Source organism: Micropterus dolomieu, linkage group LG18 (assembly GCF_021292245.1).
Source record: "Micropterus dolomieu isolate WLL.071019.BEF.003 ecotype Adirondacks linkage group LG18, ASM2129224v1, whole genome shotgun sequence".
Taxonomy (NCBI): domain Eukaryota; kingdom Metazoa; phylum Chordata; class Actinopteri; order Centrarchiformes; family Centrarchidae; genus Micropterus; species Micropterus dolomieu.
The window spans coordinates 21,285,349-21,311,619 of NC_060167.1; the positions used below are offsets into that span (position 1 = coordinate 21,285,349).

General features: G+C 39.5%; 3 protein-coding genes across 3 annotated transcripts in view; all 3 read left to right on the forward strand.

The window, feature by feature from the left end:
* LOC123986989 (S-adenosylhomocysteine hydrolase-like protein 1) overlaps nt 1-5,853 on the forward strand; it is a 14,032-nt gene extending 8,179 nt beyond the window's left edge. Inside the window, exons 9-17 of the mRNA XM_046075480.1 lie at nt 1,093-1,156; nt 1,470-1,558; nt 1,838-1,908; nt 2,115-2,209; nt 2,308-2,406; nt 2,793-2,861; nt 3,407-3,485; nt 3,787-3,907; nt 4,227-5,853. Coding sequence (XP_045931436.1) covers nt 1,093-1,156; nt 1,470-1,558; nt 1,838-1,908; nt 2,115-2,209; nt 2,308-2,406; nt 2,793-2,861; nt 3,407-3,485; nt 3,787-3,907; nt 4,227-4,233 — 694 coding nt within the window. The 3' untranslated portion in view covers nt 4,234-5,853. The remainder of the gene's footprint in view (nt 1-1,092; nt 1,157-1,469; nt 1,559-1,837; nt 1,909-2,114; nt 2,210-2,307; nt 2,407-2,792; nt 2,862-3,406; nt 3,486-3,786; nt 3,908-4,226) is intronic.
* Nucleotides 5,854-8,205: 2,352 nt separating this feature from the next.
* strip1 (striatin interacting protein 1) lies at nt 8,206-17,896 on the forward strand. Its single transcript, XM_046075931.1, has 20 exons — nt 8,206-8,411; nt 9,799-9,868; nt 9,953-10,027; nt 10,143-10,277; nt 10,420-10,540; nt 11,105-11,280; nt 11,376-11,503; nt 11,595-11,777; nt 12,801-13,021; nt 13,193-13,258; nt 13,382-13,445; nt 13,560-13,631; nt 13,947-14,021; nt 14,460-14,557; nt 14,857-14,983; nt 15,098-15,198; nt 15,297-15,363; nt 15,479-15,583; nt 15,672-15,876; nt 16,437-17,896. Exons 1-20 carry the CDS (start codon nt 8,301-8,303, stop codon nt 16,682-16,684), a joined length of 2,448 nt encoding a protein of 815 aa, XP_045931887.1. The 5' UTR covers nt 8,206-8,300; the 3' UTR covers nt 16,685-17,896.
* Nucleotides 17,897-18,579: 683 nt separating this feature from the next.
* Nucleotides 18,580-23,947, forward strand: LOC123987231 (tripartite motif-containing protein 16-like). The gene is made up of 7 exons (XM_046075932.1): nt 18,580-19,137; nt 19,722-19,817; nt 19,903-20,136; nt 20,232-20,400; nt 20,505-20,594; nt 22,007-22,078; nt 22,822-23,947. Exons 1-7 carry the CDS (start codon nt 18,652-18,654, stop codon nt 23,361-23,363), a joined length of 1,689 nt encoding a protein of 562 aa, XP_045931888.1. The 5' UTR covers nt 18,580-18,651; the 3' UTR covers nt 23,364-23,947.
* Nucleotides 23,948-26,271: the final 2,324 nt, after the last annotated feature.

Here is a 26,271-nt window from a genome sequence, read left to right on the forward strand (position 1 = left end):
AACATTGTTGCTATCACAGGGCACCCGGTCTCTGGACTCTGCTCAACACTGAGCGACACAGCCTGCACCCTTGTAACAACTGAACCTAATGCAAAACCTTCCACGTCTCTTTCTGCTGTTTGTATCACTCTGCTAAACCCCGCCCTCACCAAACCCAGAAGATGGAGCTGGTTGCCCTTTGAATCCTCATTACGCTTGGGGCTTGCTCTCCATGACGAGAGCAACACTTTGTGGCACAGTGCAGATTTCAGAGGCAGCTGCTACAACATCTAATAGCGGCATTAGAAGCTAGTACACCACTGTCCCCCTTGAAAAGTTATTTCCCACTGTTTGTCATCATGTCTCTTTGCCACTCATCGATACAATCGAACATAATGAGCCTATAGCTCTGTGTGGAGCCGGGGACGTGTTCACACACGGCAGGAGGGATGGGCAGTTCTTTCATTGCTGGTGGTTGTTCCTCAGCCATTGTGTTTGCAAACCTTCTGAAGCTGCACTGAAGACACTGAGCTTGACTGAGTGAGAGCATGCGCGAGGAGGGCTGCTGCACAGCGTGTGCACGAGCAGTGATTGACACTGTGGTAGAGTCTCCTCCTGGCTCTGATTGTTTTAACTTGGCCGCGGTGGATTCTTGTAAATGGCATTTAGGAGCAGTAGGAGGAGCCAGAGGAACCTGATTTCACCCCCCCTAGCAATTATGACAAGAAGTTATTTTTCTTAAAGTTACCTGAATCTTTAACAATGTCTGCACATGTGCTTTCTTCACTCTCACCAATTATGAGTTCTCACCACTCATAATGTATTGCTGTTCCTTCTGAGTAATTATCTGCAAGGCACACTGAGGTCTTGTAGCAGGGGGTCCATTACGAGTTATGATGCTGTCACAGAAAGCACATCACTGAAAAAGGCTGCTTAAGACAGAAAATGTTTTTTTGTTGTTGTTGTGGGGCAACTTTTGGTACAAATAGTGCCAAATAATGTTTTTACAGTTTTATCAGTATAAAGATGCCAGATTGTGGAGGCGCACATATACAGATTGGCAGTTTTTCACTTCTACAAAATGTGCTAATTATATGTCTCAAACCTCTCTAGCTTGAAGAGAACCACAAATGTCATGTTCGGAGGCAAGCAGGTGGTCGTATGTGGGTATGGCGAGGTGAGATACTTCTTTTTAACAAGAACATACTACACTGAACTTTATCATAAAGCTGTGAAAACATTTGTGACTGATTTCATTTCATGAATATATCAGTGTCTGGCTGTTGAGTCTAGATGATGTTAAGAGTCAAAGTTTGCAGGGCATTGAGATCAGTAGGCTTTTTCTCCTCAGTACCTAGAGCCTAGATGGTTTTTATATTGCGATAGCTTGTGTTTAAATACTGGTAAGAGTCGTTGCTTTATAAAGGTCAGGGTAATAATTGGCATATGTAACTCTGCTGGTCACACAGTATATCATCCATTCTTTGCAGGTTGGAAAAGGTTGTTGTGCTGCTCTGAAAGCTCTGGGAGCCATCGTCAGTGTTACAGAGATTGATCCCATCTGTGCCCTGCAGGCTTGGTGAGGAAAACAACAAACTGTGATGATCGCCAAGCTGAATATCAAACATATAGTAATAGAATAGACTGTAGTGTGAATAACATAGCATAGCAAGTTTTGTTAATTATTTGACAAACTGTGAGATGATTTATGTTTGGCTTAAACTCAAATGCACTACATTAACCCAACAGGGAACCCAGCCAGTCAACTGAATTGAGTTGCTTGTCAATAAATAATACTTTCCTTTCAGTCACTGACCCCACTGAGGCTGACCCTGTTCTTTCTCTTGTGTGTAAACAGCATGGACGGATTCAGGGTGGTCAAGCTAAATGAGATTATTCGCCAGGTTGATGCCATCATCACATGCACCGGTAACTCCGCTTGATGCCACGCTGGTGTAACCACTTGCATTGCACTGATGCGGGATTAAAGCCTGTGAATCTATACCTGTCTCATAATAAATGCCTTTTAGTTCATGGTCCTTTGCACTGTTCCTCAGGGCTGCTCTGTGCTAATTAAGTCCTGTGTGGCAGAGGATGCATGCCGATTGAAGATGAATGATTGTGTCTATCCGTAGGGAACAAGAATGTGGTGACCAGAGACCAGCTGGACCGAATGAAAAATGGCTCTATTGTCTGCAATATGGGCCACTCCAATACGGAGATTGATGTGGTAACGATGGAAGAATCCCCTTAAATCTGTCCTACAGACTGAGTTGTGAATGTGTATTTAATGAACGTGAGACAGACTGATGTTCGATTCTCATGCAGGCAAGCCTTCGGACTCCTGAGTTGACCTGGGAAAGAGTGCGCTCTCAGGTGGATCATGTCATTTGGCCCGATGGCAAGAGGGTTATCCTTCTGGCTGAGGTAACTGGCTACACCTGTGAGCCTTAGCAACCATATGAATTAAATGCATACAGATTTCAGGCATGTAATGGATACCCTCCTAATTTTCAAAACAAATAATTTTAGTTCACTTGACTTGCTATTTAAGGCTACTGAAACACAAAAACAACAAATATAGCACAAAACATATGACCTATGCACTATTTATGCAACATACAACAACCCAGCAATCCATTCTCCCTATTTTTATAACAGTATTACTTCCATTTATCAATTACATGGTGCTTTGTAAAAACAGTTTATTTGCAGGAAAAGTTCTTAACACCCACTTCAGATGATAACTGTGAAAGCTATGGAAATGTGGCTTTTTAAAGCTAATGTTCTTGGCAACATGTCGTCTTCCATAGGGACGTCTCCTCAACCTCAGCTGCTCCACTGTCCCTACCTTCGTCTTGTCCATCACAGCCACTACTCAGGTAACATGCTGATACTACCGAACAGTCTGCAATAAGCTTGTAGAGTTCACCGTGTGCTTTTTCCATTTGCTGTTGTTACTGTTCGTCCATCCTCGCAGATAAGCTTCATGATCTGACCTGCAAATGTCATCAGTAATAAAACAGAGATAAACAGAAGGTTTATGAGCTGAGCTTTTTTCTGTCTCATAAAGAGATTCCTGCTTGTGGAGGACATTTTAAAATATACATGCTGAATCTCTTCATAGATCTGCTATTGTTGCTCTGCAATCTGAAGTTCATAGTTGCATAAATCATTTTTGGGGTTATGGCTTTATGAGTCGGTGGAGGTCTCCAAGACCTTTACTCTCAAATAGCTTCTCACTTGCAAATATTGATAGACGTGATTAGTAGAGATAATTATTGGCCGACCCTTCACTCTCTCCATATGTTAATGCATGTCCTGTTTGTGCATGTACGTGTATAATCATAATTAAAAAAACGAGTTTCCCCTAAAGCGATTAATAAAGTATGTATTCTTATTATTATTAATTCATGTTTGTGTTCAGGCCCTGGCTCTTATAGAGTTGTACAACGCCCCTGAGGGAAGATACAAGCAGGATGTTTACTTGCTTCCCAAGAAGATGGGTGAGGTTATTTAGATTCTTGAAGTAACATTACTCAAGGCTGGGCTGTAGAACGGGAGAGTGTGGATTAACTAAGTTCTACCTCAGTCTGCCTAGCATGTAAGTTTTGAGATGTTTTTTTTTTAAGATGTAAATTGGGAATCTTCTTCTCTGAACGTACTCATGCCCTCTGGTGGTGGCGCTGTAACTAGTAGTCTAAGTTGGGCAGTGACCTTTCAGTGCAGTTCTACCCAGCAGACATGAGTTGATTTCCTGTGTTGACTTTAGTGTCTGTCTCACTAAACCACATCCGTGTATTTCAGATGAATACGTCGCCAGCCTGCATCTGGCCACTTTTGATGCCCACCTGACAGAGCTTTCTGATGAGCAGGCAAAATACCTGGGCCTGAATAAGAACGGCCCTTTTAAACCCAACTACTACAGGTATAATTCTGCAAACTTTCACTACAAAATACTGCAGAATAGAGTTGCAATATGAAACTAAAACCTCATCATTAACTAACATATTGTTTACTTGGATTAGATAACTAATTGTTTAGTCTAAAATGTCAAAACTGATATCCCAGATTGGATTTAAATTGCTAATTTGACCAACAATCACAAAAGTCCAAAGTACTCAATTTAGAAACATCTCTCTCACTCACTCACTCACTCACTCTCTCACACACACTCACACACACTTTTGCTGTTAGCATTGTGCTTGTAGCACTTCCTAACTAAACTTGTTTCTTGATATTCACAGGTATTAGTCTGCAGGGGAGCCACAGCTCAGCACACCTAAATGTGGACGTTACCCATCACCCATCCCTAAGACAAAAAAAAGATTTATGTATATTGTATTTTATAATCTTCACAGGATGCACAGCGTATATTTCGTTGTAATTTACTGGCCATGGCCATTTTCTCTCTCTCTTCCTGCTTCCTGCAGAACTGCACGTTTCCCCGAGCTGGCTATGAAAGTCAGTTTAACCACAGCACTTACATCTGCTGTGTAGGGCGATTTTTATTTTCTGGTGCATCTTTTTCCAAACGTGCTGGCTCCTGGGTTATTTTAGACTTCTGATAGATATTGAATAATGTATCATTATATTGTGCCAAATGACCGTGATGGAGAAGGGTTACAGTTGTTGTAAAATGTTAATGGTTCGTTGTGAAATCAGATAAACCTTTGCTAAGCGATACATTTGAATGAAACATTTTAATCAAATTCCTCCATGTAATGCTAAAGGGTCAATTCCAAACCTACAAAACTCTGAAGCTCACTGAGCCTTTTAGCCACTGTTAGCTCCTTGTCTCATCAACCACCCGTATGAAACCCAAACAACAGAGAGCCAATGTGTGAAGTCCTGGCTGGTGAAGAAAGACACGCTCCAAATTTTTTTCTCAGGACTAAGTGGACCAAATCAGAGCTAAAAGGCCAGTGAATGGTCAGGTTGCCAGAAATATGACTCCAGTTAGATGTCTGGTCAATGTTTAAGTAGGCAATTCTTACAAATGAGCCATAACAACTTGATAATGTGATTGTAAATCAGGGCTGTGTTTTCGTAAGTTTGATTTGCAGTCTTTCCGCCTCCCTGTTGTCAAGTTTTCTTTCTGCTAAAATGCGGCAGCACTTACTTATTTAATACATTCCATCCACAAGATACAGAAGAAATATTCTCTGTAGTATCGTCCACATTACCGGTAACCTTCAGCAGATCTAGGCAACAAAAGCAACTTTAGCACTTACTGACTATAGCAAACGTAAGATGGGAGCTTAGCATTTATTTTCTTGAAAATATTTGTCCATTTATGAAGTTTTGGTATCTGGAAAGAAAAGTATCTGTACCCCATGGCATTCAAAATTTAAAATTATTTGTAAATATATTTCTACCACATCAGCTCTTGCTGACCTAAGTATCTGTGTTTAGTCTTACTGTCATTCTCATGAAATTACTATTTACAGTAGGAATGTAAAATATGTTAAGAAGTTTTGATATTCTGTGATCCAAATCACCTGCAAGTCATCTGGAGCCATGTATATTCTGTGTATAGCTAACACGAGCCACAGACTACATGTTGAACAGTGTTATGCACAGTATGTTTGTGCTTTATGTGCAACAGCCCCTGATCAGCTGATCTGGTCTGATCTGATCAAAATGGTGTTGGATTTATGGTTAGATTTGTCACAGGACTCTGAGCTTGTGTTAACTAGTGGATGTCTCTTTTTAACAACAGAAACGTAAACTTAATGATCCAAATTCTCTGGGTCTAAACATGAATAAGCTTTTCTTGAATCAGCACAGTTAGATAGAGAGATGTGTTAGCTTTACCTTCTGTGTTCTCTTGTGGTATTATAGCTTTTCAAAATAACACAATGCTTTGCTTTGTTTCCTGAATGTTTTTTTTATTGTTCAAAAGGCTTAAGCACTGTATCGTGAGGCTTGTTAAATGCACAACCGTATTGCCAGTTTTACTTCTCTATATTCCTTGTGATATTTTTTAATTTAGTGGCCACGTTGGATTAATTAGCTCTGGGATTCTTTTTTAAATTCAGACTATATAGTGTGCAGGTAGTACTTGTGTCTTTGCTGAATTTAAAGCTCTTCAACACATTTCAACATGCTGTATAGAACGCTGGTGGTTCTGTGGGCCGATCTTACTCCAAACTCTAGACAGTATTACTGTCCCTGCCAAGGGTTTGGCACCTTCTTACATTGTTAAGGTGTCTTCACCAGTGGTGGACAAAGTATTCAGATCCTTTGACTTGAGTTAGAGTACTAATACCACACTGTAAAAATACTCTGTTACAAGTAAAAGTACTGCATTAAAAATGTTACTAGGAAAAGTATAATCAGGAAAATGTACTTAAAGTATTAAAAGTAAATATTCCCTTTGTCCCCTATGACTGTTATACTATTATATCATTAGATTATTATTACTCATGCATTAATGTAAAAACAGGATTTTACTTCTGTAGTTGTTTTTTCAACTGTTTTGTGTCAGACTGCAAGTCACCCAGAGCCCAAAGTGACACTTTCACAATACTTGTTGTCAACATTTAAACATAAACTTGATTGAAAAAAATATTAAAAATATTAAAATAATTAAAAGGAACATCTCCGCATATGTGAAGCTAGAACCATGAAATGTTTTTGCATGAAAAATAACCTAAACGATGAAAATTTATTTTTTTCTGTAAATTGATTTATCATTTTATCTGTACTTGTATAAACTTTTGAGTAGTTTAATTCATAACAAAACATCATATTTTATAAATTCCAAATTTTTTTATGTGTAAAAAAACTTAATTTGTAAATTAATTAGTAACTCAAGCTGTCAGATAAATGTAGTGAAGTAAAAAGTACAATGTTTCCCTCTGAGATATGGCGGAGTAGAAGTAGAAAGTGGCATGAAAAGAAAAGTACCTCACATTTGTAGTTAAGTACAATACTTGAGTAAATGTACTTCGTTACTGTCCACCACTACCCTTCAAAATTTAAACTTCATCTGCAGTTAAAAGTAATTCCTGAAAGTTTCAGTTATTTTTTTGTAGATTTTGGTACTTAGTCCTGTCATTTTATTGAGTAGTATCCAGTATGCTACTATGAAGTGCTTTCATCTTCGCACTAGCAGCTTGAAGGCCATTTGGACAACAACAAGGACTTTCAGTGAGGACGCCATTGTCAGCAAGATGAGCGCTGTGACCATTGTTACTGGTCAGTTGACAGTGCCTTGTGACTCAGTAATTTATATTCATATATACAACTTTATGTTTTTTTTAAGTATGGTAATGCCCAACATGATTTTGCAATATACAGTGATAGCTATGCAGCAAAACATACTCAGTTGTCTGTCAGAAGTATTTTACTTCTGCAGGGGTGGAGAGTTAAATCTGTGTTTCACATCAATCAAAAATATGCACTAAGATGAGTTTTAGACGTTAGTAGGCAACATTTTGTACTCCGTTGTACTTGTGTAGGCCTACTTTTTTACATCGAATTACATGGACCCAGTTTTATTTCTCATGACAGTTAGACATTTAAATTACTTACAGGGGTCATAATAGCACTTAATAAATGCTTTTTATAATGGAATCCTTTAGTTTGAACTAATAATAACAATCATTTTACCCTAGTTTTAACTCTATATACTATATTATAGAGGCAAATGAATGTGTTATAACTGGAGCAAACAGCTCGACAAATTGAAATATTCTTGAAATTGAAATAAAAAAGCAAACCACTGTGATTTGACAGTTGTACACTGTTGCAGGTTTTGACATCTTTTGATGTGGAGACGAAGTTCTGTAAATTATATATTAGCTATAAAGTAGGCCTATATTTTCAACTCTGTATCTGTAGTTTAATTTGAAGAACATAATTTCAGCAGTTTACTCCCTGAAACATTTCTGTGCACATTTCCCTTTAATAAACTGCTGTTTGAATTTGAAAACGGCTCAGATACATCATTTCACTGTAATGACCAAGCCTTATTGTATAATTATAACCTGCATGTCACGAGTATTGAGAAGTATTAGATACAGTCATGGCTGGATTCCCAACAGACCCCCAGGGCCCCCTCATAACCTCAGATTCACTATTTGGCAGTTGGTTAGCAGTCACCATGGATACAATAAATACAGTAGAGAAGTGTTTTTATTTTGTTTAAATTCCATCATCAAATAAAGGTAAAATGTAAAACTATAGAAGAAAAGAAAAAGAAAATGGGAAGAAAACATAAGCCTAACAAAAAGCAAAACACCAACAATGTTACACAGTCAGACTCTCGCAGATCAACTCTCGTCTCGCGAGAGGACTCTGCGCCCAAAAAAATAATGGACGTCGGTGGGAGCAGTGGTGGGCTTCCTGTAAACAATAAACAGAGAGCTATGATACCGAACAAAAGCAGGGGCGAATTTACCCGCAACCCAAGAAAAGATTCAGAGGTACGTGAACAAAAGTTTGTTAACTGTCCGCATGAGTTCTGATAAACAGAAGAGGCCCTTTCTGCTGTAACTCTTATCGTTAGCTCTGCCAGGCTAGTGTAGCTTCACTAATGTTTGACATGATTCGGCGACGTGAACTTACAGCAGCGACTGGGGGTCTTCAGATTGTAAAATAAATGTATAGTTATGCAGTGTTTAAGTAGTAGTCCAAGGTTAATTTACATAACTTAATTTTGAGACGCGGTGTAGCTTAGCTGGAGCTAGCTAGCTGATGTTAGCCGGTTCAGGCCAGACTGAATTGTCTGTCAAGAATCAAGTGACGACCTGTTGAAAAGGAAATCTTTCTGTTTGCGTCTTCTTTCTAACATATGTAATTTCATCATGTAGGCTATATGTATTGAATGTATGCCATGGAGCCCTGGTATTCATTTTAAAGAAAGCTAAGTGAGTCAGTGGCAGTTGGAGATTTCTGATGAATGAATATGCAGGAAAATCACTAAAAGAATTCATGTTTTTTAACCAATGCATGGGGAGTTTTGACCTCCTGTAATCTTTTGAATAATCAGACAATGCACACAAATAGAAGACACTCAAATTACAGCTTAAACCATTATAGCACTATATGTGATCCAGAGGAATTTCTCAATAACGTTATGCAATAAACTGATGGATGATCAGCATCTTCTGTCCTTGTAAATGACAAACTTCCTTTCAATGTTGAAAAAAGAACCTCCTCACTTAGTAGAAATTCTACAATGTGAAATACACTCCATAAATGTTCTGCATTCAAAAAGTCCATAATCAGTTATAATGCAAAAGAGTTAGGGCTGCAACTAACAATTACGACTAACGATGGTTCTGGTGGATTTTTATATCCTTTGTTATACCCTGTTGGATAGTGTAATATATTACATTGCATTATATTTGATAATATGTACAAATGTTTTGTATGCAAAATTGGAATCTGCAGAGAACTAGTTTCAAAATCACAAACAGGTTTATTACCAAATAGCTTTGTAAAAATATACAAAGTAAGAGAAGAAAGAAGTACTGCAAAGAAAAAGTCTCATAAATATAAAATAGAAATTTACAATAAAGTATATAAAATATGTATAATTAAAAGAGCTGTACATTTTGTGACATGTCAACTGAGGGGTGTGATGCTCACAGCTGCTAAATAAATCTAGTGGAATAAAAAGTACATGTTTTCAGTGAAGTACAATTATAAGGTGGCCAGAAATTGAAATACTCAACTAACCTCAAAATTGTTCTTGATGTGAATGTAGTTACTTACTGTTCACCAGTGCTCTGTTGTCTGAATTGGTCACACTTGAGTGATTTTATAATTATGTATAAGGTAATACAATGTGTCATGTGTTGTGTGCAGGGGCTGTCTGAGTCTCCAGACTTTGAGTTTGAATATGCTGATACGGACAAGTGGGCTGCAGAGCTGTCAGGTTTGTGTGGTCATCATGGACACAGATTTTTTTTGTTCCCTTAAACTTAAGTCTTTCAGAGATCATTCTTTATGTATGTTTCAGAGCTATACAGTTATACCGAAGGACCAGAGTTTGCTCTCAACAGGAAGTGCTTTGAGGTGGAATTCAAAACACATGGTATGTCACACAGACTCATCAAAATCTTAATGAATTAATCGTAAAGACGTGTTACATCTAAGACGAAGAAGGTGTCGATATTACGTTTATTATCTCCACCTCATCTGTGTCTTAGTTTCTGAGAAGAAGTGGACAGAGCTTGATGCAGCTCAGCACAGAGCTCATGCCATGTGCCTGTTAGACAGCCTGGAGGTGATTGCTCGGGAGAAGAGGCTGAAGGTTGCCAGAGCTATTCTTTACCTGGCTCAGGGTCAGTCCACGTCACTGAAAACTGGTTTAACATGAACTGATCTTGACGAAAATGAAATCTTGCCATGACTGGGATTGATCAAGGAAGCTATTTTTGGTTTTCTCTCTATATTTCACCCTTGGTACATTTTGTTTCTCTCTAGGAACCTTTGCTGAGTGCAGCTCGGAGGCTGAGGTGCAGCACTGGATGAGATACAACATCTTTCTGCTGCTGGATGTGGGGACCTTCTCTGCTCTGGTTGAACTGCTCAACATGGAGATTGAGTAAGTTCCTCATCAGTTTTCTAGCCCAGTGGTTCTCAAACTTTTTCATATCAGGGACCCCGAAATCAACACAAATTAGACCACGGACCCCCATTTGATAGGAGTTTTGCTTTTAGATGTTTTATTACAGAAAGTATATGAAACCCGTGACCAAAATAGTCAGACAATCTGTCACTGTGCTACTGATGAATAGAATTATAACGAAAATAAAGTATTCCCCTTTTTGTTGGGGACCCCCTTGAACCCCCTCAAGGACCCCTGAGAATCACTGTTCTAGCCATTCAGAAGCCAGCCTAAATTGCTTACGCCTGTTTTTTGCTAGTCTGGAAAACATCTGCTGGTATTGTATTTAGAAATAAATTCAGAGCCGCATTTGGTTTTACAGACGAGCAAAAAGGCTGATCCAATCACCAAAAAAGTTGTTCAAATAAGCTGTAGCGTTGCCAGGCCATAGTGAACACAACAAAAATATGTGGGTTGGCATAGGCCACAAATTAACACAGTTTCTGTTTTAAATGTTTCCATCTGGATAGCCATATATAACATTTATATTCTCCCTCTCAGTAACAGTGCTGCCTGTAGTAGCGCCGTCAGGAAACCAGCCATCTCCCTTGCTGACAGCACAGATCTCAGAGTGCTGCTCAACATAATGTACCTGATGGTGGAAACAATACAACAGGATGACCCAGCCGACAAGCCTGAATGGAAAGTCATCAGGGAAACCTTCAGAGCAGAACTGGGTGCGTTTCATCAGTGTCAAAAGCTGCAGTCATGTCATGGATATAAACAAATACTTAGTTAGTTAAACTATTCCCACTCTTCCTCTCTAACGTAGGATCTCCTCTGTTCAACAACGAGCCCATTTCTGTCATGCTCTTTGGTATGGTTACCAAGTTCTGCAGCGGCCATGCCCCTCACTTCCCAATGAAGAAGGTGTTGTTGCTGTTGTGGAAGAGTATACTGGTGAGAGTCATATCTGCTCCCACATGATCTTACAACAAAAAAGTAACATCTGAATTGAAGAGACATATTAAAATCCTCTCTTCTATTACAGTTCACACTCGGAGGGTTTGAGCAGCTCCAAAGCATAAAGGTTTGTAAGCGGGAGGAGCTGAGTCTCCCCCCTCTCCCCGAGGACAGCATTCGAGTCATTCGCAGCATGAGGGCCGCTTCTCCTCCTGCGTCTGCATCCGACCTCATAGAGCAGCAGCAGAAACGAGCGCGCCGTGAACACAAGGTAGACATGACTGCTGCTCCCTGCTCTTAAACCAAACATATTGCAGGTTAAAGCTAACTGTGAGTGAAGCATGTATCATTGCCTTAACTATAGCTCAACCCCTGTCTGCCACTGATGCTCAATGATGACATTTCATTGAGTGCAGTGTATTGTTATTAACCCAGTTGGGATAATGCTGATTAAACTTACATGTAAACATCAACTTTAATACAATCACAGTGAAACTACAACACTAAATAGTGTTATTTGGCATTAATGTGCTAAATTTAGCATCTGAGAAAATCGTGATTACATTTAGACATTATTGTAATTGATTTAATAATGTCTAAATCATGCACATCTTATCTGATGTTGCTGATTTTGTTTTTTTTTTATGGAATGACTTTACTGTTTCATTTAGGCGATAAGCCTTAATGCTGCCAATCCAAACCTTCTTTGGACCATTAAATGCCTGTTTGTGCACACATTCAGCAAGTTAAACACACACTTTTCCGCATTCTGTGGCACCCCTTCTTTTCTTTATATTTCATCCCTCTTCTTTTCTTTGTGGTGACTTATTATGCTTTTCCATATTTTCTGTTTCTTCTATAATGTTTCAATGTCAGATGTTCATGTTAAACAAGGCCAAAGTTTCAAATAAGGAGGTAAACGTATTTTAAAAGCAATTCCTTCAGCCAAAACCTCAGATTTCCCCCGGTTCTCCATATATGGTCATTTGCCTCAAAGAGACAGGATCGTCATCAGATTGTTTCAGACAGAGGCTGAAATGAGGGCCTGCATGAAGGGCCAGTATAAGATAGAAAATCATTTTTTGGAACTTGCAATCATGCAAAGCTGTCGTACAGGAGTCACAGAACTACTAGGGCTGGGTCTGGAAATGTGGTATAATAGGTCACCTTTAAATTTGACCCATTTGGGAAGCCCTTTTCAGATCAGCAGTGTGGTGCTGTATTTTCTACCTGTTGCCCCGTCACAGTTCTGCTCCACTGACAATCTGTCACTGTTTCGTTGTTTCTCACACAGGCATTGATCAAACAAGACAACCTTGACGCATTCAACGAGAAGGATCCTTACAAGGCCGATGACTCTCGTGAGGATGAGGACGACAACGATGACAACGACAACTCTATGGAGCCAGAGACTTTCCCTCTAGAGCGGGACGAGGTGATGCCCCCGCCTATTCCTCACCCTCCATCAGAGAGGGTGTCCTTTCCCAAAGGACTGCCGTGGGCTCCTAAAGTCAGGTACTGTTCAGTTTGACAGTTTGGAGACAGATTATGCATCTCTTTTATTTACTTTACTTTAATTTCAGGAAAGCTGATTTATTGATTCCTCCTCCATGTACACAAATCTAGACAGAAACGAATGAGATTCAGGTCTGTTTGGTTTTGACATTGTTGTTTTTGCTCTAACAGGGAAAAGGACATTGAAAATTTCCTGGAATCTAGTAGAAGTAAATTTATTGGTTACACACTTGGAAAGTAAGTTTTCTCCTCAGGGGATTTTAACAAAAAATAACTTGAGACTACTGTTTTCTACTATTAACTGTGTTGTGTGCTGTAATAATGTATTAAAGCATGGTTTTTCTTGTGCATGTGTTGCAGTGATACAGATACAGTTGTTGGCTTGCCCAGGCCAATTCACGAGAGCATAAGGACGTTAAAGCAGGTATTGCATTGGCATTCACCATATTTAATTCAATCTGTTTTTAACTAGAGAATATTAAGAATTCTAAATTGTAATAGTGCTGCTGATCTTCACAAGTTTTCATCTTTTTTTCAGCACAAGTACGTCTCCATAGCTGAGATACAGATATCAAAGGAGGAGGAGTTTCAGAAAACCCCTCTGTCCGGGGTAAGTGGAACCAAAAAACCTTCACATTAATAATTTACATATATGACCTGTAGAGACAAGACTGCAGATTAATTTAACTCCTCCAAGTACGCCGCACAAGTAGTTTCAACTTTTGAACAATAAAGTGCAACTACTATGCAGTATTTAGCTTCCCTTCATGTCAGAGTATGAACTAAAGTCTTTATTCTTTCTTAGCAGAAGTTTTAAGAACCTTTTATCTGCAAGACCTAACTGTCACGAGATGTCATGTTAATGTTATTTTGTGTTCATGTTAATGTGTTTTGTGCCTCTTGTTTTCTCTCTGCTTGTCATCAGGGTGAGGAGGAGGTGGAGATGTCCTCCACTGAGTTGCTCTATCAGGGAATTCTGCCCATTTTGCCTCAGTACATGGTTAGTGCTTTTTTGGGCTTGAGTTTTTCTAGGACTGTTACTACTATGGATCATATCATATGACTCATGATAGAATTTACTTGACACAGAATTTATTATTTACAATTATCTATCGGTAAATGCTTCTCTAAATTGATTTAGCAGAAAATAAAATATTGAATAGTGATGCTTACAGATATTGTTACCTTTAGTGTGTTGTCACTGTGTGGCCCTTCAGTCTCACAGATAAAATGTCAGAACTCAAACGATAAAATGTTGTAGCATCAAGGCAATAAGACAATATTGGCGTTAGTTTATCTGTGTTAATAGTCACTGGGTTTTATAGCATAAATATCAACCACCAGCTACCACCAGTTTATCTGACTGTTAATCTAGCCCTTCAGAAGCAGCCATGAGCTTTTTCTAAGTGACTTCATGGTGTGTCTCTGTCAATGTCAGATTGCTCTGCTGAAGATCCTGCTCGCAGCAGCTCCGACCTCCAAAGCCAAGACGGACTCCATCAACATCTTGGCAGACGTGCTGCCGGAGGAGATGCCGTAAGTGCCTCTAAAAGGATTTAACAGCTTTGCCTTCTGCTTCTCCAGAGTAGCATTATATTCTGAAGATGGAAATTATTCTAATTTTAGTAACAGTGGAAAAGAATTACTGGTGTCTGCTTTACTTTTGAATGTAGGTATACAGATAGTGTTACTGGAGTTTGCTTCAAACCGGGTCTTTACAAAGAGCTCTGGTTATTCTATCTTGTTTTAGCTAAAAAAATGCTTTACCTTCCCCTGTAAGAAACAGCAGCAGGAGTGACTCTATCTTGTTGATGATCTGTTGTCTGACTCCGCAGGACCACAGTGCTGCAAAGTATGAAGCTTGGTGTTGATGTCAATCGACACAAGGAGATTATCGTGAAGGCCATCTCTGCCATCCTGCTGCTGCTTCTGAAACACTTCAAACTTAACCACATCTACCAGGTATGGACGTCACATGCGCAGATTTACATGTAACTGCATTAACAAGATTAAAGCAACTCTTGATCTCATTATTTGACTTTGAATGAATGTGTCTTTGTGTTTCTTTTGTCGTAGTTTGAGTACATGGCTCAGCACCTGGTGTTTGCCAACTGCATCCCCCTCATTCTGAAGTTCTTCAACCAGAATATCATGTCCTACATCACAGCTAAAAACAGGTACTTTCTGCCCCTCTTTAATCACGACTCCCATTTACAAAAAATGTCAGCGAGCTGTCGCCTCTATTTCACTGCTCTCAATTTTCTTTCCCTAATAGCATTTCAGTACTTGACTTTCCTTATTGTGTGGTGCATGAGCTCCCGGAGTTAACTGCAGAGAGTTTGGTAAGTTTTTTGTTTTATAGTCGTCACCATCTGATTAAGCAGAGCGTTGCTGTTACTGCTGCTGAGAAACGTACAGTTGGAGTCATTTTTATTGTAGATATTTTGTCTTTCACAGGAAGCAGGAGACAACAATCAGTTTTGCTGGAGAAATCTCTTTTCCTGTATCAACCTGCTGAGGATCCTCAACAAACTGACCAAGTGGAAGCACTCCAGAACAATGGTGAGAGCAATTCAGTGGCACTTACCAGGAACGATCATATTGTGTTTTAACAAATGAGAACCTCTCAAACCGTCTTTTCCCCTCCCAGATGCTGGTGGTGTTTAAGTCCGCACCCATCCTGAAGAGGGCGCTGAAGGTCAAGCAGGCCATGATGCAGCTGTACGTCCTCAAGCTGCTCAAAGTGCAGACCAAATACCTGGGACGCCAGTGGAGGAAGAGCAACATGAAGACCATGTCTGCCATCTACCAGAAGGTTCGACATCGGCTCAATGATGACTGGGCCTACGGAAACGGTGAGTGGAAACACAAACAATACGTCCCCCTCCGATAAAATTATAGCCAGTATGTATAAATTCAATGTTGGAAGCTATAGCCCGGAGAAAAGAGTAGAATTTTTAATTGCATTGTGTAAATCAGTGTATTGTGTGTTTACTATTGATTTGCAGTACATTAACAGTCGAAAGTAATCTGCAACTATTCTAATAATAATAATAATAATAATAATTGTAATCTAAGAAACCAAAAAAGTGACAGGTTCCAGCTTCTTAAATGGGAATATTTTCTTTGTTTTCTATGATAGTAAACTGAATATCTTCTGGCCTTGGACTGTCATTCAGACAAAACAAGCAGTATTTATTAATATTTCAGCTTGGGTTTAGGAATGTATAATGGTATTTTTCTTAATTTTCTAACATTACATAGCTTAAATCAGATTAGTTAGTAATGAAAATAATTGTTTGTTGCAGCCCTAATCAAATCCAAATCAAGAATTATTGGATCACCCATGGAGTTGTATTTCCACTCAGAGCAAATCAAAGTGCACTAAATATGAACTTCTGTTTTCCTGGAGCAGATCTGGATGCTCGTCCCTGGGACTTCCAGGCAGAGGAGTGTGCGCTGCGGGCCAACATCGAACGCTTCAACAGTCGCCGCTACGACAAGAGCCACAGCAACCCGGACTTCCTGCCTGTGGACAACTGTCTGCAAAGTGTTCTGGGACAGCGGGTGGACCTGCCGGAGGACTTCCAAATGAACTATGACCTTTGGCTGGAGCGGGAGGTCTTCTCCAAACCTATTTCCTGGGAAGAACTGCTACAGTGAGAATCAACAACTCTCAACGTCCTCCAGACTTTTATAAGATAATAGAAGTTTAATTCAGGAGTTTAGACAAACCACCAACAGTGCTCTCTCCGATCGACCACAGATCACAGCATTATGTTACATGTCCTGTACGGACCGAAGGTGACGGATGGATTTCATTCTCAGAAGTCACCCGGGTGTAGACTTTCAATCATCACGTTTTACAGTTTGATCGGGGCTCCAACCAAATGTTTTACGTGATGAACTATTGAGACCTTTCCCACACTAAAAGCACCTGCAGTTTTTTAATGAAATACCTAAAAAAAAATAAGTTCAGTGCTAAATCTTAAACCCAACCCCTCCTTCTACACATACAGGTATTTGCTTTGTGTGCCTCTTACCTGCCACAGAAGGTCAGAAAGTTTGACCTTGAAGCACTACATGATGTTCACTTGTAATTTTAAAGAAATGTATGTGGAATAAATTTATGTATTAACTGTTGAGACTCAAACTGAGGTGTGTGCGCCTTGTTGGGGCAGGGCCGGGCACATTTAAGATGTTGATAAATATGATATTCTCTCATGAGTTTATCTTCATCAGAGAGATGAGAGGAGTGGGTGTTGGGGCTTTTTAGTCATGATTTCTTTATGTACAAAATAAAAACACGTATTACTCTTTTAATAGTTATTACCTGAAGGGGACAAACTTCTGTTTACCCCACTTATCTTTTTGTTTTTCCGCTGCATTTGCAAATGATTTGACTTTTGTTTGCATTATTCAGAGTGTCTCACCTGAGTGCTGCCTTTGCTCTGGGACCATGGAGGCAAACATTCAGACCTAACCTGACCACCAGGCTGAATGGACAATACAGCCTTTATAATTTTTTTTACCTAAAGAAACTCATTAGTATCTTTAAATTGCTTTGTTATTTGGAAAAAAATTGGTGGCATGTGTACACATAATTTAGGTTTGTGTGAAAGGAAAGAGAAATATTTAAGTTTCTGGTTTGGCGTCACCCATCAGACAGCTGTTTTGAACTCAAGGGGATAACTCCATTTGATTGCCAGTAACAGAACCATTTTCCTTCTCGTCTTTTTCTACTTACATTTTTTGTTGTGGTTTTATTATAAAGGTTGCAGAAATGAGAATACATGTAAATTGTGAAACTTATTTATCATGGCTCTGTATTTGTTTTACGTTGACTCAAGATACTGTAATAAAATTATACTGTCATTCGTGTTGCATGTATTTGTCTATTTTAAAGGTCAGTCTTTTGGCAGTTTTTACCTGTATTTGATAGTATAGGTTGAGACACAGGCAGGAAAACCTAGAAAACCTGGCAAAAATGGTAAACCAGTGTCTGACCAAAATGTGTGTGAGGGAGCAGCAATTTAGCACAATGAAATGGTGAAAAACAGCTGAATCAGCTGGTGTCTTCTATTGTTTTTATTTTGTTCATTTAACAAAACAAATTTCACGGACACAGCAGTTTCTAACGCCCAGGTGGTTGGTGTGTCGGGTTGGATACCCAGATCTACCTGAGAAATAAAATAATGAAATTTGGAGGTATGTAAAAAAATGTATGTCTTTTTTTGTGATATCTTTTAACTGATGATGTGCCTGAAACAAGGCACATGATAAAGGAAAACATATTAGGAACACTGAGAAATAAACAGAGAACAAAATGTATCTGTTTAAAAAAAAAAGGGTAAACAGAAAAGCTACCACACATTGACAGGAGGGGAAGAATGACAGCCTTTGAGTTGTTTCTTACATTACCTTCTTAAAGTACTCCCACACCCACACACACTGCCATTTTGCCCTTTCTTTGTTCGTCCTTTTTGAAATCAGTTCAAATTATTTAGTCCCACCCATCTCCACTCTGACACCAGGAAACCACACAGACATTACAATGCTACTGAATCACTTGAGCTGGAAACGAAACCAGACTTGTGACAGCCCGCCTTTCTCCACACGATCACAGAGACATGGCAGGGCCTCGTATCCCTGTGAGGATGAACGACCTCTGCTGTCGGATCTGCAGCCAGGTTCTCAGGAATCCTGTGACCATTCCCTGCGGGCACAACTTCTGCATGCAGTGCATCCAGGACCGCTTCAATCACGACAAGAGGAACAGCTGTCCCTGCAGCTGTCCTGAGTGCGGTCATATGTTTCTCACCAGACCCCAGCTGATAAAGAACACAACTCTCGCTGACTTGGTGAGGGACACGGAGAGTCGTGATGCCAGCAGAGATAAGAGGAACATGGAGCATTCAGGAGCGTCCACGCAGGCCCTGAAAAGACCCAGGGGTTGTTCAGAAACAGGAACTGGAAGCGCTTTGTGTTGGAGGCACAGCAGCTCCCTGGATGTTTACTGCTGCACTGATAAACAGATTATATGTGCACTGTGTGCTTCAGCTGAGCACAGGGGACACGTCATTGGGTCGGTGAGGGGGGAAAGATGGAGGAAAGAGGTATGTAAACCAAAAAAACACAAAGACTACTTTCATTTCTTTAGTAAAGGAGATTTTACCAGCTGTAAACCTGTTAAATTTGGGAGCACATGAGTGAAAAAAACTGTTTCTTGTCAGTTGTACATATGAACAAGCTTCTGGAAAGCTTTTTGGATTTGTTCCTGGAGTCCACTTTCACTGTTTGATCAGTCAGGGATCACAGCCTTTGAGCCTCCATGTATGCAGTAACCAATCTGTGAAATATCTGAGTCAATTCAGTTCATCCTGTGCGCCAACTGGATAACCAGATAAACAACTGCATCCGCTGCAATTGAACGAGTGCTTCAAATCAAAAGCAAAGTTTATTCATATCAGACTCAGTGTTGCTACTTTTTAAAATCAGTTCAACATCCACCTCACTTACCTTTCTAATGCACCTTCACGGCCAGTTTACAGACAATAATTCAAATGGATCAAAGTTTTCATCTAAAAATTCCAATTCCAAAACTATGACTAGGTCACACATACATTACGCAGGAACAAAAGGCTACCTACTGACCAGCCAAAAAATCATGTATGTATTTCTATTCCAATACACACTGTAGGAGGAGCTGAAGAACATACAGAAGAAATACAAGCAGATTCTCCAGCAACAAGAAAAGAAAGGGAAGAACATGGGGAAGGCTCTCGAACAGATCCAGGTGAGGAAAGCCATGTGACTCAAGTGTCTTCATGCTGTGTTCTCATCACCAGATGAATACAAATGTGCGCTTGTGTGTGAAACAGAAAGAGGTGAGAAAAACACAGGACTACTGTGAGAGTGTCTTTGCTGGCATCATCGACTCCCTCCAGAGACATTACCAGTCAGTGAGGGAGCTGATCGAAGCTCAGGCGGAGGCGGCAGCAGCTCAGATTCAGCTCTCCCTGCAGACCCTGCAGGTGAAGATGGAGGAGATGAGGAAGAGGAGTGCTGAGCTGGAGCATCTGGCACAGACTGACAGCGATGTAGATTTCTTGAAGGTACTGTGATCACGTCACTAGAAGCTTTTCCTGAATCTGTCAAATACATGGTATCACCATTTCTCTTGTCTCTTCCCCAAATCCTCTCTTCACAGAGATGGCCCTCTCTGCGGAGCCTCTGTGAAAAAGAGCATCTCCATCCTTTCCACGAGGTCTCAGAGGATCCACTCCTCCCCTTTGACTCCACAAAGAGAGCTGTTGAACAGCTCGGGAGGCAACTGGAGGAATTTTGTGACAAAGGATTTGCCTCATTCTCTCAAACTGGTACGTGTCTTTGTTGAGCATGTGGAAATCATTTAACATCAATCTGAGGTTTAAAATAATGTTTTTATGCATTTTGGTCTTTATTCACTATTTATTTAATGTAGCTGAAAGTGGAGGGCTGTGGCAATCAGGAGGAGAGACAGAGGAGGATGACACACAGCAGAGATGTGAAACCAGTCCCTCAAAGTCCCATGGTATGCTTAAAACTGCCAGGTTGATGAGATTATTAATTTAAAACATTTTCATTAAAACAACTTCACCACCATATTAAGTTCTGTGAAAACCCTCTGGAGAGCCATTGAAATTCTTAAGTATAGAAAACTGATAGAGATAAAACCACAATAAAGATAATATCCACAATAAAGTGTAGCAATGTGTGTACAAAAATTCTCTTTAATTATCAAAACATGTTTCAACATATCTTTCTTCAGTGCAGGCAGACACCCCTTGATTGGCTGATTAGCTTCAGGTGTGGAGCACCACTTTAAACAAGCCTCCACAGCATAAATTATTACACTTAATCATGTCAAGGTTACACCCACCTTTAACAGGTGGTGACTTAAAGTATTCGGTTGCTTTACTTATAACCACTGGAATATGTGTGATAATTCAGGGTATTAAGTTCTGTATTATAATGTTTGCTGTTGTACACAGTGAGTTATTGCACAGTATGTATTTTTTTTTGTGTACATGAAGTGGTGCTTCACGTCAATCTAAGTGTCTACTAAAAACTATGAGCTGGATTTCTTTTAGTTGTAGTTGTTGTTGCTCTATGTAATTTGGGTGAACTGATCCTTTCATGTGGCAGAAGGTATGACATGTCACAGCAGTTAAAGTGTTAATAATAACTTTAATAACGGTTGAATTCCATTGTTATTGTCTCATGATGGCTCCCTGTCGTGGCCAGCACTATTGGCTCGTTAATGTTTTTAGTAACACCTGTATGTTTCATGCTATGACAAACCCAAATGTCAAGTTATACTGACCCTGAGAGCTCAACACCCTGCAACATTAGAAAGAAAACACATGCAGTGAGAAAACACAACCAAATACAGAAACACCCTGCAAGTACACATGTATTTGTATTTGGTTTCTGTATTTGGTTGTGTATTGAGTATATGCATGTGTTTTCTTAAGTTGCAGAGCGTTGAGCTTTCGGGGCCACCGTACTAAGTGCTCCAGTAGTGATACTATTTAATTTCGTATCATGCACAAACCTGGCACATTGCACATATTTGTTGTTAATTGTTAATCTTTGTTGTATATTTTTTATATTGTCAATTTATATATTTACGTACACAATATTCTCTTCCGTTGCAATACATCTGCACAACACAAACCCAGAATAATGCACATGTAAATATCTGCGACGTTGTTCTTTCTCTGCGAATAGTTAGTAGTAGTTCAAATAGTTTTTCTCTATTCTTTTTAATATTCTTATATAACTTGTACTGTCTATTCCATATTTATATATTTCTACATTTATTTATGTCAAATCTATGTTTGTCTACATGTAGCACCTTATCACCAAAGCAAATTCCTCGTATGTGTATAACACTACTTGGCAATAAAGCTCCTTTTGATTCTGATTCTGATTGTTTCATAGGTCTCGCTGAAGTTAACAACACGGTGATTGAACCAAATGTGGAGCCTAAAACCAGAGCAGAGTTCCTGCAGTGTGAGTTTATCCTTTTATGCACTAGAGTATCAGCACCATACCAAATTATATTACTTTGTATTTCTACTTGACTACATTTTAGAGGAAAACATTGTACTTTTTACTTCATTACATTTATCTGTCAGTTGTAGTTACCAGTTACTTCTCGGTTAAGGATTTTACCTAAAAACACACAATATAAGCGAATAAAATACAACATGTTGATAAAGTTTAAACCAGTTGTTCCCTATGCTTTTGGCTTGTAACCTTACAGACAAGCAGTGTCTAGTCGGGACATCTTGTCACGTTTCAGGTGTCCATGAGTTGTTAGCAGTTTCCCCTCTAAACTTCTTATTTAAATAACTGTTTAAGGCTCAAAGAAGTGAAATGATCCAATATTTCAAAGAAAGCAAAGTACGCAAAGCAAATCCTGAAAAAAAGATGAATACCCATTTATGTATCAGAGCTTTAGTTTTTATCATTTCATCTCCCATTAATGATCTCACAACCCTTCAGATTTATCTTGTCACCCTTTGGAGGGGGCTGACCACTGGAATAAACCTACTAGGACAGTTTCTGCAGAACCAGTACTCCTACTTTTCCTAATTGCAATTTAATCAAGTATTTCTACATTGCTGTATTGATAATTCTACTGAACTAAGGCATCTTAATGCTTCTTTCACCTTGTAGACTGAGTCAACCACAAGTGAAAGTATTCTCAAAGTGCAAATTTTATCTTTGCATCTTTTCCTTCATTATCTCAGACGCATGTGTCCTCAGCCTGGATCCTGCCACAGCTCACGACGACCTGGCAATTTCTGCAGGAGACAAAGAGGTGAGGCTGAGCACTCAAAAGTGTAAGAGCCCAGCTGGTCGTTACCCGGACAGGTTTGTCCACCGACGGCAGGTGCTGTGCAGGGAGGGACTGCAGGCCGAGCGCTGCTACTATGAGATAGAGGTGGAAGGAAGCAAGGCTGAGATCGCCCTCGCCTACAAAGGAATAGACAGAAAATCCCGCACTCCAGTGTCAGCTTTTGGGGCCAATGCTCAGTCCTGGAGTCTTGATCGTTCCACACACTACTCTGTGAGCCACAGAGCTGACAGCATCCAGCTCACAACACCCCCTACTCATGACAGGATCGGTGTTTATCTGAAGTTCAAAGAGGGAACTCTGTCATTCTACGAGGTGTCAGACAGTATGAAGTTTCTTTACAAGGCTGAAGCTGAATTCACAGAGCCGCTGTACCCAGGGTTCTGGCTCGAAGAGAAATGTTGCATTCGGATCTGTGATTTGAGATTATACTGACTGTAAACCACCTGAGAAGTTCATAGACAGTAGTGGGAAATTAGCATTAGGATTATTGAGGTATTTATCACATAGGACCATTAATGAATTTCCTCATTTTCCTCATTTTTTTTTTGTTTTCTCAAGCTTTGTTGTGTTCTACATGTGGGGTTGCCCAATAGAAAGTATCATTAAAATAGTCTGCAGTAGATCTCTTTGACCCCTCCGGAGCCCCAAACTATATGAAATGGGACAAAATGATATAACAGTGTATACTAGACTGCTTTGGGTGCAAGAACATATATGTGGATGAAAGTGGAACATTTGAACAACATACCCATCTGTATGCAAAATCTCATTATGCTTTTTTTAATTGTAAAACAGCTGTGAACTTAAGCTGTATCTCAGTTTTACCTCAAGGACCTCTGCAGGTGGACCACATTTTGGGAACAGCAGTCTTACAGCTCATTACTCAAAGAACCAGCTTGTTCTCAATAAATCAAAGTTAAACGTGTTATTATTTTTGTGTTATAGTCTGCCTGCTGTTTTTATGTTTTCTATTATAACTTCTGTATGTTCAAACCTCAGTAAAACTATTAAACACAGACGCTTCAGTACGTGTATGTATGTACGTGCATGTGTTTTTATTCTGAAAATAAAACCAGCCTCCATTAATCATGCAGTAGGTCCAGAGGGTGACATGGGAACTAATTATGATCTGGCTTTATTCAATTCTGTATAATTTTCAGTAAGAGACATAATACATTTACTTTAATTTCAAAACAGAGTACATGTCCCAAGGAGAACTCAACAGGCTCAGTTGTGCATCTACTTATTTCAAGAAATGCTTCTCCCGATAGGTTGTTGGCATAGTTAATGAGAGTATCTAATTGGTTATAAATAATAAATGGGTTCATATGACATTATGCTTTTACTCGAGTGATGGCACAAGGAAACAAGTGAAACTCTTGCCAACCTGTACCTCACCCAAGCCTGTTCCTTCATTAACCGGCCTAGATACACACACTCTCTGCAAAAAGTATATAATGTACAATGTAAGTTCTTTGGAGGAAGCTAGGTCAGTGTTCTCAGTATGGATCTCATGGCAGAGGCCGCAAAGAGACCGAAGAAGACGTCGGAGGAAATGAGAAAGAGAAAAAAAGATAGTGACCGAGCATTAGACTGGACAAGAATAAATATCAGACTGGCTTTTACTTGTATGATATTGTTGCTGTAAGCTAAAAGAGCTGAACTGATGCAGGACAGATTACAAGCTGGCCTTCTTTCTATTGGACTTGTAAGTAAGAACTTTTTAGCTATCTTGCTGTCTTGTGTTGTTGCGCTTGCTTGATGTTTTGCTGTGTTAGCAAAGTTGTCAAAATCAGCCAGAGGTTTCACAGACAGAGGTTTAGCCTTTTAGCTCCCCGTCTGTGGCCTTCACATTTTTGTAAGAACATACACTCCCTGCATGTCAGGCAGTGGGACAATGGGGCCTTTATGAGTTTAACATAACACCTGCACTCATGCCTGATAATGTGACCAACACCCACGCTCAGGCCTGATAAAGTTAAAGATTAGACACATGAAAACAATGGACCTTTGCAAGTAGCCTGCAACTCTGAAAACTGTGTAGGTCATCTCTTGCTTCAGTACACAAGTGTTGTGTCTTATGCATATTTAATATTTTGCTAATACCAAAATGAGATGGATCACTGAAGACTAAAGTCTTTATTTTCACACAGAATCATTGTGGGGTAAATTACACTATTTATTTTAGTAGTCATTAGGCGTGGATGTGAAGGTGGAGAAGGTGGGTCTTACCATATGACTCAGAAGAGGAGGAGCAAGACAGGATATATCCATCGGATACACATGTATTTGTGTAATTGCTTGAAATTATCACTAAACTTGTGTTTTATTAGAATCCATGTCTCATTGAAAAGAATACAATCTACACTGAAAGGACAACAGTTAACAATAATTGACTTACAAGTTACATTAAAGAATACTAAGTGCGAGAGTGAGGACCTATAAGGCCTCCGGTCTGAGGGTTTTTCCTCTGAGGGTATTGATCATTGATATGTTTCAATCTTGTGTATTCTGTGCTGATGTTTGTAATACCATGAAACATAGCTAGGATGTCCAGATCTCCTGGGAAGTTTGCCCAGTTTTGGATAGAGCAACAAGCATGATTTACAAGAATGTTTTTGGTCTTTCAGTGGAAAGTAAGGTGATTGCCAGTTTTGTGAATGACTGATGGCTGAAGGAAGGAGCTGCTCATCTGAGAGGTGTGGACAACTGAAGATGCTTTTGCTGGAAATATAAAATGTATTGATTTGGATTGAGTTTGGGTTTTTGCTCTGCAGAACATTTATTTATGGAATTATACTCTCTATACTGAATGTGTGCATGGCAATACGTCTAGTTGTCTAGACATGTCACTAAAAACCACAAATGTCAACCTCATGGTGGCGCTAGAGGAAAAGTTAGAGTCAAGTCACCAAAAACATCTTCAATTCAAGAAGCCTGGAAGAAAGATAACACTTTTGTGTGGAGGTCGAGTCCAGTCAGCTACACATCTGAGCTAATGAAAATAAAGACAAAACCTCCCCAGATTTTGAGAACATGTATACGTACATGTACATTTCCAGTGTAAACTTTGACTCATTTAGGAACCAGACAAATTCAGAAATCCGACAGCAGCTTGTCTACTCTTTATTATTAATATTTTTTGGTGGTGTTCACAATTTTTTTTACAATAGTTTGTCAGTCTCAGACAATCATAATATGAGGAGGACAGAGAGAGAGAGAGAGAGAGAGAGAGAGAGAGACTTCGTGACGAAAGGACTGTTTATCCTCTGTCAACTCAATCCCAACATAAGAGGGGGAGAGAATGAAGGTACTGCCTACAGGCCGACCTGGGGGGATT